Source organism: Hemitrygon akajei, chromosome 9 (assembly GCF_048418815.1).
Source record: "Hemitrygon akajei chromosome 9, sHemAka1.3, whole genome shotgun sequence".
NCBI lineage: Eukaryota > Metazoa > Chordata > Chondrichthyes > Myliobatiformes > Dasyatidae > Hemitrygon > Hemitrygon akajei.
In genome coordinates this window covers 64,662,336-64,675,756 of record NC_133132.1, presented here as the reverse complement: position 1 = coordinate 64,675,756, position 13,421 = coordinate 64,662,336, and the positions used below count along the sequence as shown (strand labels likewise).

Genomic DNA, 13,421 nt, shown 5'->3' with positions numbered 1-13,421 from the left:
GATATTGTTCTGTATGTAATTTAAATACATAATTTGTTACTCAGTTAAACAGTAGTTTGTCTTTTTTGTAAACCTTTTTAATTGTTCCCATGAAACTTTGGCTAATTAGAGCAGCCACTTAATTGGGCCAAAGTGATCTGGTATCGATGTGTCCCAATTAACCAGAATCTTCTGTAGTGTAGTCATGAGGATTTTAGGTGACGTACTTAATTTGTTTTCCCCAGGACTGGGGAATCACTAAATATAGGGCATAGGTCTAAGGTGAGAGGGGAGAGATTTATTAGGAGTCTGAGGGGTAACTTTTCCCAAGAATACCTTTCATGAGCCCCTGTCTCCAACCTCCTCCTAGAACTAACAGCAGTTTTTCCCGGAACTCCAGATGCTGATTTAAAAATATTTTCTGTATTTCCAGCATGTGGTAAGTAAATGTACTGAATGATTGAGGGGGGCAGAGAGGATGGAGAAGCCTTTCTGTCTGTTGGGTGAGGTGGGAAGTGGGTGGTAGAAACAGGTTGAGTTGGGGAATGATTTTGTCTGTGGGGATGGTGGGGAGAAGCAGTTGGGGCTCTGATTGATGAGGTGGTTTGGGGAGCTACAGCTAATTATTTTCCATATCTTCCAGTGCTGATGTGTCGTGGTAAAGCTGTGAAGGATTTCGTGGGTCCTGACTGCCGCTTCCTAAAGTTTAAAGCGGGTGAAACCATTTATGTGTATTATAAATTAGCAGGGAAGAGAAATGACCTCTGGGCTGGAAGTGTGAGTAGTGTTTTATGACTGTGTTTCTCTGTGTATGTGTCTGTCACATTAAATACCCTTTAACAGGGCCTGTTCACTCTGTTCTTGCATCATGAAAACTGGCTCTGATGCTGAGAGTTGTGGGTTCAACCCCTCATCCATGACAAGCACCTGATCTCACTGCTGCAATGTTAAGAGTCATTCGCCCAACCCATCTGTATTAATCTACCTCTACCTCTTGGCCCATTGCCTTCACTGATGGTCAAAACACTTCCTAAATATTCTCAGTGACACCGCTTCCAGTGCTCTCTCTAACAGTGCATTCCAGGTATTCTTGTCAAAAATAGTCCCCCTCAGATGCCTTCTAAATTTCTTGTCCTTACCCTGAATTTACGTCCTTTACATTTATTTTTCTGTGGTAGGGTAGACTGCAGGAAATTACACCTTATCTATGTATCTTATTATTTTATATTCAGTACATCAATCCCATCCTCTTCTTCAGGGAGAACAGGGCCAGCTGCAACAGTCTCTCCTCATGACTGAACTGCCCCACCCCAGCTGTTGGATCTCCGTTTAATTTCTGATTGTTAGGTTTCTTCCAGGAATCAAACATGGAAAGCAGTCTTAATTCCAATATTTCAGTTTATTTTAAAGTACAGACAAACATCCAAATACTAAGCAAATTAAATAAAGAGCTGAAAAATGACTCTGAGGGGAATTAATGAGTGTAAGACAAGGAATAAAAGAAGGTGCTTCTGAAAAATCCATCACTTTTATAGATAAGACATTTCTTAGTGATAAATTAGTTTATCAGCCACATAATTTAAAAAAAATTACATCACGTGGGCAATGTGCTAGCACATAGCCAATGAAAAATAAAGTAAAACCATTATTTTAGCTGCTATACCGCTTCCTGCCAGTGAGTGTGAAAATTAGATGAGTTTGTTAAAAAAGTACAAATCTTATAAAAGTATTATTAAAGGAACAGTAGTTTTCAATAGCCCCCCCCTTTTTTTTCAGTAACAGACCCTAGTAGAATCACATTTAAAAATTCAAGGTAATCACTTTTAAACAAACACAAAAAATGTAGACTCTGGTAGTAATGTTCATTGAGAATGTGCAACAATTGTATTTGGTCTCGAAGTCTTCCCACAGTACTCGTCTCAATCTGGAGTCACTGTAACTTGCCTGGCGTGTATCCACTTACTTTCATCTTCTACCTTAACTGCTGAATTGGTAATTAACAGTACTTGTAAGGACCTTCCCAGTGAGCTCCCAGGGATTCCTTATGCAGTTTCCAGATTAGGACTCACTCGCCAGGAATCAAGGTGTGTCCTCCTTTCGATGGACCACTCCAAGCAGCAGAAACCTGTTAAAAAGCAAATGGAACAGACTGTGTTAGTTTTGCACAATAATCAACTAAGCTATCTGACGTAACACGTACTTCAGCCTCTCTGAGATCGAGAGCTCCTGGTAGTGATGTAGGTCGTCCCGTTACCACCTCAAATGGTCTCAGTTTTGTTTTCTTGTGCCCTGATGCTGCATAACACCAAAAAGAGGACTGTAGGCCATGATAGTCAGCCGTTGTTTGATAATGTCATTCATTCTTTCAACTTGTCCTGATGGCTCTGGATGATGTGGACGATTAAAGAGCATTCCATGTTCATCAGTCGACATAATTCTTGAGAAGCACTCCCAGTGAAATGTGTTCTTTGGTCCGAATCGATTTTGTAGCTTTTTGTGCTGGGATGGTTTCCACCCATCTTGAAAATGTGCCCTCTATTATTAACACATCTGAATATCCTTGGCACTTCAGTAAAGTAATAATAGTCCACTTGTAGATGTAAAAATGGATCAGATGGGGCAGGAGTACTAAGTTGAGGTAGCTTCTCTGTTGATCTGGGGTTTATTTTCTGGAATGTCATACGTCTTTCAACTGTTTGTGGAGTTTGCATCCTGAACTTTGGATTCCACTACCATTGCGAGAATCTGCTGATTATTGTTTGTACTCCGATGTGTCGTAAGGAATGTACCTGCTGGGCCAAGTAAGGAAGCAGCTGAGCTGGGGCCATCAGTCTGTCTCTAGTGCCATATCACCATACTCCATCGTCATTTAATAACCCCCCATTTTCCATCCAGTACCACTTTTCTTCATTTGAACGCTGATGCTGTATTTCTTGAATATCTCGCATGTTCATCTGTGACAGTGTTTCACTTGGTTTCAGTTCTCGGGTTTTCTCCCATTTCTTCAGTTTTCTTCATTCCTTTTTCTGCTGCCCTTTTTGCAGTTTCATCTGCAAATGGAATTCCACAGCTTTCCATTGTGGTCACTTCAACTTCTGGCGGCAGTTGTATGACTTCCATGAGTTTTTGTACTAGGTTGCCATTCTTGATTGAAGTTCCCATGGCTGTGAGATATCCTCTTAGTCCCCATAAATTTCCAAAGACATGAACAACTCCAAAAGCATTTTGAGAATCATGTAGATATTAGCTGATCTTCCTTCTGCTAGTTTACAGGCTTCAATTAAAGCTTTCAGTTCAGCCTCTTTTGCAGAAGTACCAGGAGTCATATATACTGAGGCTATCCCTTCATTTTCCGTGGCAACGGCCCAACCAGCCATTTGAAGTACTTTGAAATGGTTGAGGAGCCATCAATGTATAGAATCAGATCTGGGTTCAACAAAGGCATTTCTTTATGATAATTTGCATCTCCTTGGCATGTTATAGTTCTTGCACAGTCACGATCATCATGGTCTTCCATGTCTACTGACAACAGCGTATATAAGCCGTCTCCGATTCTTGTTCTATTGCTGCAGACGAAGGCTGGGAGGCCTGGTCTAGTCATTGTTGCAACTTTGACAGCATCTTCATTACAGTTGTTATTCTACTCTGAAATTATGCCGTCCAGTCAATATTTTTCCTCGTGAAGTGGGGGTTCAGCTTGCTGTTGAGGTTGTTGTTGACCTTGTGGTCAAGTTGATCTCAAATGCCAACACGATCTAGCCCAAAGTCCTCTTTTCATCAGCTGGAGACCATTGACTGGTCTATACAGTGCTTATCAGATGTTGATATCCGCTCCTTTTATTTGGCAGGTTGTACCACTTCACTGCAGGAAATGGAAGTTCCACTGCAATTTGCTTTTGCTAGCTTCACCATTTTGGCAACATCTCATATCGAGCCATCCTCGAAAGTCGACTTCAAAGGGCCATATATAGCTTCTTCGATATTATAGATAGATAGATAGATACTTTATTCATCCCCATGGGGAAATTCAACTTTTTTCCAATGTCCCATACACTTGTTGTAGCAAAACTAATTACATACAATACTTAACTCAGTAAAAAATATGATATGCATCTAAATCACTATCTCAAAAAGCATTAATAATAGCTTTTAAAAAGTTCTTAAGTCCTGGCGGTAGAATTGTAAAGCCTAATGGCATTGGGGAGTATTGACCTCTTCATCCTGTCTGAGGAGCATTGTATCGATAGTAACCTGTCGCTGAAACTGCTTCTCTGTCTCTGGATGGTGCTATGTAGAGGATGTTCAGAGTTATCCATAATTGACCGTAGCCTACTCAGCGCCCTTCGCTCAGCTACCAATGTTAAACTCTCCAGTACTTTGCCCACGACAGAGCCCGCCTTCCTTACCAGCTTATTAAGACGTGAGGCGTCCCTCTTCTTAATGCTTCCTCCCCAACACGCCACCACAAAGAAGAGGGCGCTCTCCACAACTGACCTATAGAACATCTTCAGCATCTCACTATAGACATTGAATGACGCCAACCTTCTTTTATTCCGGGGACTCCTGAGTAACTGAGCCAAACTGTCCTATAGCAGTCTTCATATTCAGAAACGTCCTCCTAATATTTGTTTGCAATTGACCACCATCTTCGAATCAGTCTGGTTTCAGACTTGTCCCTCCAACCATGTCTTATTTGCTTCCCAACCGGCTGGTAAATTCTGTTTATCCTCTCCTATATTATCTTCATCCCACTGTGTCAACTGATTTATTTTCTGAGATGTAAAATTTGATGCCATCATATGGATGCAAATTGTATATATTCTTTATTAGTTGAAGTTTAGTCCAAGTCCCTAAGCTTCCCTTTTTAGGAAGTGGAATTTCCCTAGGTCATTTGTCAATTTTTTCCAGATCTGGTGATTACCTCCTGTTTCCTTTCATAATCTCGATCATCAGTCTTGTGTGTTTTCTCTCCTGCTGTTGCCTATAAGGAGTTTGTATGTTCTCCCGGTGACCGTTTGGGTTTCCTCCAGGTGCTCTGGTTTCCTCCTACGGTCCAAAATACTTACCAGTTGGTAGGTTAATTGGTCATTGTAAATTGTCCCGTGATTAAATCAGGGGACTTCTGGGTGGTGCAGCTCAAAGAGCCAGAAGGGCCTATTGCATGATGTATCTCACTAAGTACTGGGCTAGTCTTCCCATGGCTGCCAGACCAGTTACCTCACTACTGTCATCATGTCTTAAGCCACTAGAGGTCTCTGGTGAGTCACTATCTCTGCAGTTCCTTGGAGTTCCCTAGCTGTTACTGTTTCTGGGGTCTAGTCAGTGGCTGCCTTTCAGCATGATTGACATCACAGTTAACACCACTCACTGGGTTGGCAGAACTGCCTACCGAAGGTCTCCCCAATGCCACGTAGATTTGCCTGATTTCACTTTGCAACTCTGAATAGAACTTTTGAGTGTGGACATAATTTGTATGCTGTATTTTAACACGCTCCATCAATGCAGAGATCTGTGTTTCTGCTGCTTTATCATCTTTTTCATACTGTTCTTTTAGCATGTTATGCATTTTTTCCTAAACCAGCGCATTCGTGCTTCGAAGTATCTACATCTGTAACTCAATAAACTTGTACCTTTGAAGCTCTGTTAAAGTCACCAATGTTCAAGTTGTCTTTTTAGTTCCCGACCACAGCTTATTGATTTTACAACTAATCACTCCAACGTTATTTATAAGCCAGTCCTCACTTGACTTAGGATCGATAGCACATTACTTCTGTATCTTTTTACCATTGTATCAAGTTTAAATGCATCACTTAAAGAAGTGCTTAAGATTTTAGTTAACTTTTCTCTCTTGGCTTTGGTCATTGTATTAGTTTTGATCTTAAGGAGTACTCTTAACCTTAAGACACCAGAAATCTCATGAAACTCGCAACCCTGTTGTTAGTATAATATCAGGTTACAACCAAACAAAGATCCATCCAGTATCTTAAAACTCTTGTCAGCCTCTTGTCCTACAAGTCACACAAATTCGTTGTGACAATAATATCAGACCTGGGTTTCTGACCCAGTATTTATACTGACCCTACGTGGGTTGTACAACTACGACTCCGCTCACTCGTAAACTCCCTTTAAATGATGTACTGAAGAAATTTATTCTCAGACAATTAAGGAATGGAGGAATGTCTTACCTTCCAGCTACATGCTTAAAACTCCCTTCTTGTTAGTTCTTTTTCTTCAAGTTGGTGTCAAGTTAGTGGATCTTCGTTTATTTTCTGATCCTTGGGGTTCTTCTAGGAGTCAAAAATTGTGAATGCAATTGAAAAAATAAGAATTGAAAAATAAATGTTTCCAGCCAGATACAGATATTGATTTGAACAGATGTTTTGATGACAGACTCTGCCATCTTCATCAGGGATGATGCCTGAGCATGTCTAGTCTGGTGGTATTTATACCCCCATCGTCTGTCCCTCCTGATTGGTTAGTCCTCATCCAATCAGGTTTCTGTTGACTTCCCTTGTTTACAGTCAAGTTCCAGTTCTTTCTTAGAGTGAAACCTTCATCTTTGTTAAAATTCTTTTCCTTAAGTTTTATTTCAGTGGCTTCCTTCACCAGGCAGTCCCAAAAGCCATTGGTGTGGCACAGTCTGTTCGTACCTCCGAAGTTTGTCCTATGGCGAATGCAGATACAATGTTCTGCTACCACCATTGGTGTGGCACAGTCTGTTCGTACCTCCGAAGTCTGTCCTATGGCGAATGCAAATACAATGTTCTGCTACCACCATTGGTGTGGCACAGTCTGTTCGTACCTCCGAAGTCTGTCCTATGGCGAATGCAAATAGATAGATAGATAGATAGATACTTTATTCATCCCCATGGGGAAATTCAACTTTTTTTCCAATGTCCCATACACTTGTTGTTGCAAAACTAATTACATACAATACTTAACTCAGTAAAAAATATGATATGCATCTAAATCACTGTCTCAAAAAGCATTAATAATAGCTTTTAAAAAGTTCTTAAGTCCTGGCGGTAGAATTGTAAAGCCTAATGGCATTGGGGAGTATTGACCTCTTCATCCTGTCTGAGGAGCATTGCATCGATAGTAACCTGTCGCTGAAACTGCTTCTCTGTCTCTGGATGGTGCTATGTAGAGGATGTTCAGAGTTATCTATAATTGACCGTAGCCTACTCAGCGCCCTTCGCTCAGCTACCGATGTTAAACTCTCAAGTACTTTGCCCACGACAGAGCCCGCCTTCCTTACCAGCTTATTAAGACGTGAGGCGTCCCTCTTCTTAATGCTTCCTCCCCAACACGCCACCACAAAGAAGAGGGCGCTCTCCACAACTGACCTATAGAACATCTTCAGCATCTCACTACAGACATTGAATGACGCCAACCTTCTTAGGAAGTACAGTCGACTCTGTGCCTTACAATGTTCTGCTACCACCAATTCGTCATATATGCCAGGAAAGCACTAGATCATTTTTTACATGAGTTTGTTTTAAAAAGTACACGTCTTATAAAAAGTATTATTAAAAATACACTGTGGTTTCCAATACAGGCAACAACCCGAATCTCCTCTGTATGCTGTTCAGCTTTATCATAGATTCTTAGAATCATACAGCAAGGAAAAGACCCTCTAACCCGACTTGTCCATGCAGACCAAGATGTCGAAATGAGCTCATCCTATTTATTACATTTGGTCTGTATCTCTCTATGCCTTTTCTGTCCATTTACCCATCCATATATATATATTCTTTAATACTGCATTTGTTCCAGCTTTGATCACCTCATCCGAGAGCTCATTCTGTTTACTGGTCACTCTGCGTGGAAAAAGTTGTCCCTTCTCTCCTTAAGTCTGTTCCCTCTAGTTTTAGACTTCACTGACTTGGGAAAATGCCTGTGACTGTCTACCTTACCTATGCTCCTCATAATCTTATATAACTATATTATAAAGTCTATAAGAACATTAGACCATAAGACATAGGAGCAGAATTAGGTCATTTGTCCTATCGCCCCTGCTCTGCCATTTCATCATGGCTGATTCAATTTTCCTTTTAGCCCCAATCTTCTGCCTTCCCATGTCCCTTCATGCCCTGACCAATCAAGAATCTATCAACCTCTGCCTTAAATATACATAAAGACTTGGCCTCCACAGCTGCCAAAGAATTCTACAGATTCACCACTCTCTGGCTAAGGAAATTCCTCATCATCTCCGTTCTTAAAGGATGCCCCTCTATTCTGAGGCTGTGTCCTCTGGTCTTAGACTCTCCCACCACAGGAAACATCCTCTCCACTCTATCAAGGCCTTTCACCATTCGATAGGTTTCAATGAGGTCACCCCTTATTCTTCTGAATTCTAGTGAATACAGAACCAAAACAATCAAACACTCTTCATATGACGAGTCATTTATCATGGAGTCATTTTCACGAACCTCCTTGGAACCATCTCCAGTTTCAGGACATCCTTTCGAAGATAACGGGCTTCAAACTACTCACAATACTCCAAATGAGGCCTCACCAGTGCTTTGTAAAGTTTCAACATTACATCCTTGCTTTTCTAGTCCTCTTGAAATGAATGCTAACATCTCATTTGCCTTCCTTACCACTGACTCAACCCGCAAGTTAACCTTTAAGGAATCCTGCACAAGGACTCCCAATTCCTTTTGCACCTCAGTAGAAACATAGAAACATCGAAAACTTTCAGCACAATACAGGCTCTTCAACCCACAATGCTGTGCCGAACATGTACTTACTTTAGAAATTACCTTGGGTTACCCATAGCCCTCTATTTTTCTGAGCTCCATGTAGCTACCTAGGAGTCTCTTAAAAGACCCTATCATATCCCTGTCACTGGCAGCCCATTCCACACACTGACCACTCTCTGCGTAAAAAAAAAAACTTACCCCGACATCTCCTCTGTACCTACTTCCAAGCACCTTAAAACTGTGCCCTCTTGTGTTAGCCATTTCAGTCCTAGGAAAAAGCCTCCAACTATCCACATGATCAATGCCTCTCATTATCTTATACACCTCTGTCAGGTCACCTCTCATCCTCCTCAGTGTTTTGTATTTTCCCTCCATTTAGAAAAGAGTCAACTCTTTCATTTCTTCTACCAAACTGCATGACTGTATGCTTCCTGACACTGTATTCCATCTGCCATTTCTTTGCCCATTCTCCTAATCTGTCTATCTGTACTCCTCAAAACTAACTGCCCCTCCACCTATCATAATATCGTCTGCAAACTTTGCAACAAAGCTATTAATTCCATCATCCAAATCATTGACATATAATGTAAAAAGAATTGGTCCCAACACAGACCCCTGTGGAACAACGCTAGTCACTGGTGGCCAGTCAGAAAAGGCTCCCTTTATTCCCACTCTTTTCCTCCTGCCAATCAGCCACTGCTTTATCCATGCTAGAATCTTTCCTGTAGCTTGATAAGCAGCCTCGTGTGGCACCTTGTCAAAGGCCTTCTGAAAATCCAAATATATAACATCAACTGATTCTCCTTTGTCTATCCTCCTTGTTATTTTTTCAAAGAATTTCAACAGAAAGTGTTCTTTTCTAATCAGTTCTGGACAACTCCTCTCCAGTGATTCTTTTATTCCAGTGTAATACTGATACAACTGACTTAAGTTTCTCTTCTGAAACTTCAGCGTAAATTCGATCATATTATGATCACTTGCCTATAAGGGTTCTTTTACCTTAAGATCTCTAACTAATTTTGGTTCATTGCATAACTCCCAATCCAGAATAGCTTCCGATCTACCTGCATATCGAAGATCCCCCATGAAAATTGTAACATTGCCATTTTGGCATATATTTTTAATCTCCCATTGTAATTTGTAGACCATATCCCATATCCTTACTTCTGTTTGGGGGGTCTGTGTCTAACTCCCATCAGGGTCTTTTTACTCCTGAAGTTCCTTATCTCTACTCACAATAATTCTTCAACTTCCAATCCAGAGTCACCTCTTTCCGATGATTTGATTTCATTTTTACTAAAGGAGCAACACCATCCCCTCTACCTTCCTGCCTGTCCTTTTGATACAATGTTTATCCCTGGATATTAAGCTCCCAGCTATAATCTTTCAGCCATGATTCAGCGATGTCTACAACATCATACATGCCAATCTGCAACTGTGCTGCAAATTCATATACCTTATTCTATATACTGTGCGCATTCAGATATAACACCCTCAGTCCTATATGCACCTTTTTTAATGTTGTTGCACCATGTTCAACCTTTTGATTCTTAGCTTTGTCTAAGGGCTTACCAACATCTGCCTCCACAATCTCTCCACTGGCACTCTGGTTCCCATCCCCCTGCAACTCTTCTTTAAATTTCACTGTGCAGCATTAACAAACCTTCCTGCCAGGATATTAGTCCCTCTCCAGTTCAGATGCAAATTGTCCCTTCTGCACAGGTCCCAACTTCCCTGAAAGAGAGCCCAATGATCCAAAAATCTGATGCTCTCCCTCCTACATCAACTCCCTAGCCACGTATTAATCTGTATAATCTCCCTAGTTCTAACCTCACTAGCATTTGGCACAGGCAGCAACACTGAGATCACAACTCTGGAGGTCCTGCCCTTAACTTGGCACCTAACTTCTTAAACTCCCTACACAGAACCTTGTCACTCATCCTACACATCATTGGTACCTATATGGACAATGACCGCTGGCTGTTCACTCTCACACTTAAGAATGCTGAGGATTCGATCCGAAATATCCCAGACCCTGACCTAGGAGGCAACATACTATCCGGGAATCTCGTTCTCACACACAAAAACTTCTGTCTGTTTCCCTAACTAACGATTCCCCTATCACTATAGTGTGCCTCTTCTTCCCCCTTCCCTTTTGAGTCACAGAGGCAGACTCAGTGCCAGAAAACCCGACCTCTGTGACTTTCCTCTGTTAAATCATCACCCCTCAACAGTATCCAAGTTGAGGGAATGGCCACAGGGGTACCCTGCATTGGCTCCTTAACCCCTTTCCCCTACCTGACTGTCACCCAATTTCTTGTGTCCTGCACGTTGGGTGGGTGTAACTATCTCTCTTTGTCCCATCTATCACCCCCTCAGCCTCCCGAATGATCCGGAGTTCATTCAGTTCCAACTCCAGTTCCTAAACACAGTTTGTTAGAAGCTGCAGCTGGATGCCCTTCTCGCATTTGTAATCATCAGGGACACTGAAGATCTCCCTGACTTCCCTCATCCCACAAGAGGAGCATTGCACTATCCTGCATAATATCTGTCCTGTCTTGAGCTTTTTCCCCCTTTGCTTTCTCTAATCGAAGCTAAGAAGAGCTAAAACCGTAAGATCACCACTCTCACTATCTCTAATCTAACAACGGCTGGTCTGACTCTGTACACTCAGATGACAGCCACTGTGACCGTGGCCATTGTACTTGTCCCTGCCTTCCTTTAATTTGCTCTTACTAATCAATTCCAAATGCCAATTGGCTGCTGTCAAAGCTCTATTATGCTGTTGCGACCTTTTATCTTTGGACAGTGGACCTGATTGAAGTCTCCTCCTATCCAAGCTTTCGATGTCCGGATTCACACTGGATAAAGCTCTATGAAGGTCACCACTCAATTTCTTATCCTCCAATGAAAAAATCCCAGCTTATCTAGCCTCTCCTTGTAATGCCACTATAATATCTACATGAATCTTTCCTGCACTGTTTCTAGCTTAAAGACATCCTTCCTTTAGCTGGGCAACAAAACTGCACACAGTACATGTGTGGCCTCACTAATGACTTGTAACATGATGCCCTAACTCTTGCAACTCAATGCTTGACTGATGAAGACTAGTACTTTACCATCTTTTCTGTAGTGTAGTGACCGGAATTGCACGCAGTGCTCCAACTGAGGTCTTACCAGTGCTTCGTAAACTTGGAACGTAGCCTTCCTGCTTTTATATTCTTTGGCATGACAAATGGAGGCCAATCTCCTATAGTATGCTTTAACCATATTAAATAACTACGCTGCCATCTTCTAGGATCTTTGGACGTACACCAAGGTCCCTCTGTGCCTAAGCACTCTGTATGGCCCTTCCATTCAAGATGTATGCCCAGGCCTAATTCGTACTTCACCTCACATTTATCAATCATTTCTTAGCTCATTTCACCAACATATTGTTAACACCTTGTATCCTAAAGGTACCTTTCACACTCTCTCAGCCCTCTGCACTTTTTTGATTTGTGAGCTTGCTGATCTTGCCTCCCACATCCACATTGTCACTCACATATAATAAACAGCAAGAGTTGCAGCACTGATCCATATGGTACACTACAAGTTACAGGTATCCCATCACAAAAGCAAGCCATACTATTGCCTCTTGCTAAGCTCAATTTTGAAACCAACTTGCCCTGGATCCCATGGGCCCTGAGCTTTTGGACTACACGTTGAAGGCCTTAGTGAAGTTCACTTAAACCACATCTGCTGCACTGCTTTTGTTAGTACATTTTGTTTTTTCTTTGAAAAATTTTGTTCAGATCAGGTCAGACAGGATTTGTCTTGCCAAAGCCGTGTTGGTTCTCTTTGATTAGTCTTTCATTAACTCTTCTCGCAGAATTTTTAAAAAGTAGTTTCCATACCACTCATAGGCCTTTAATTGCCAGGCTTTTCCCTGCTGCCCTTCTTGAAAGGTGGAGCCATATTTGCCATCCCCCAGACATCTGCTATCTCACATGCAATCACTGAAGGTTTAAAATTTTCAGATAAAACTACAGCAAGCAATCTAACCCAGCAGAATATTACATGCAGCTTCAGTGGAATAAACTGATTCTCCTCTGTCTGCAAAAATTGCTGGGCACTTAAAGAAGTTTACCTTTCAACATCTCAGGGTTGTATGATCAATCAGTAATGGATCTGCCTCACTGTGATACTGTTCAAATTGAGTCAGGAGTGTTTGAATGCCTAAATAACCCCAACCCATGTAAATATCTAATGCAGCAGTTTGGTTGCGGAATCCTTGTTGGGAGCTTGCTAGCAGGCAGGAATTGAGAGTTTTCCCAATGATGGAATTTCTCAAAGTACTCCTACGAATCAAAAAAGTTGCAGATGTTGAAATTCAGAAATAAAAACAGAAAATTCTAGAAACACTCAGTAATCAGGCTTCATTTGAGAAAGAGAAACAGTTAATGTAGCATTTCGTTTGAAGACATTCAGTTAGAACTGGAAAAAGGTAAATATTTGTTCTGAGTTTGTCCATTTCAGGCATTAGGCTGTCATAGAACTTGACACTCTCACAGTGGATGCTGCTTTACCTTGTGTGCATTTCCATCATATCCTTGCTAACCTTTTTGCCCATCCACATTATCCTATTTGCTTGCATTTGCTCCATATCCTTCTCGGCCTTGCTGACATTTGTCTAAATGTCGTTTAACGCATCGATTGTATCTGACTCCACCTTCTCCTCTGGCAACATTCTAGAAA

At 41.5% G+C, this 13,421-nt stretch overlaps 1 protein-coding gene across 4 annotated transcripts in view; it reads left to right on the top strand.

Annotated features, from left to right (window-relative positions):
* mia3 (MIA SH3 domain ER export factor 3) overlaps positions 1-13,421 on the top strand; it is a 109,015-nt gene that overhangs the window by 11,347 nt on the left and 84,247 nt on the right. For all 4 annotated transcript variants that reach the window (XM_073056175.1, XM_073056173.1, XM_073056174.1 and 1 more), the window contains exon 2: positions 623-756. In XM_073056175.1, the coding sequence (XP_072912276.1) occupies positions 623-756 (134 nt within the window). The remainder of the gene's footprint in view (positions 1-622; positions 757-13,421) is intronic.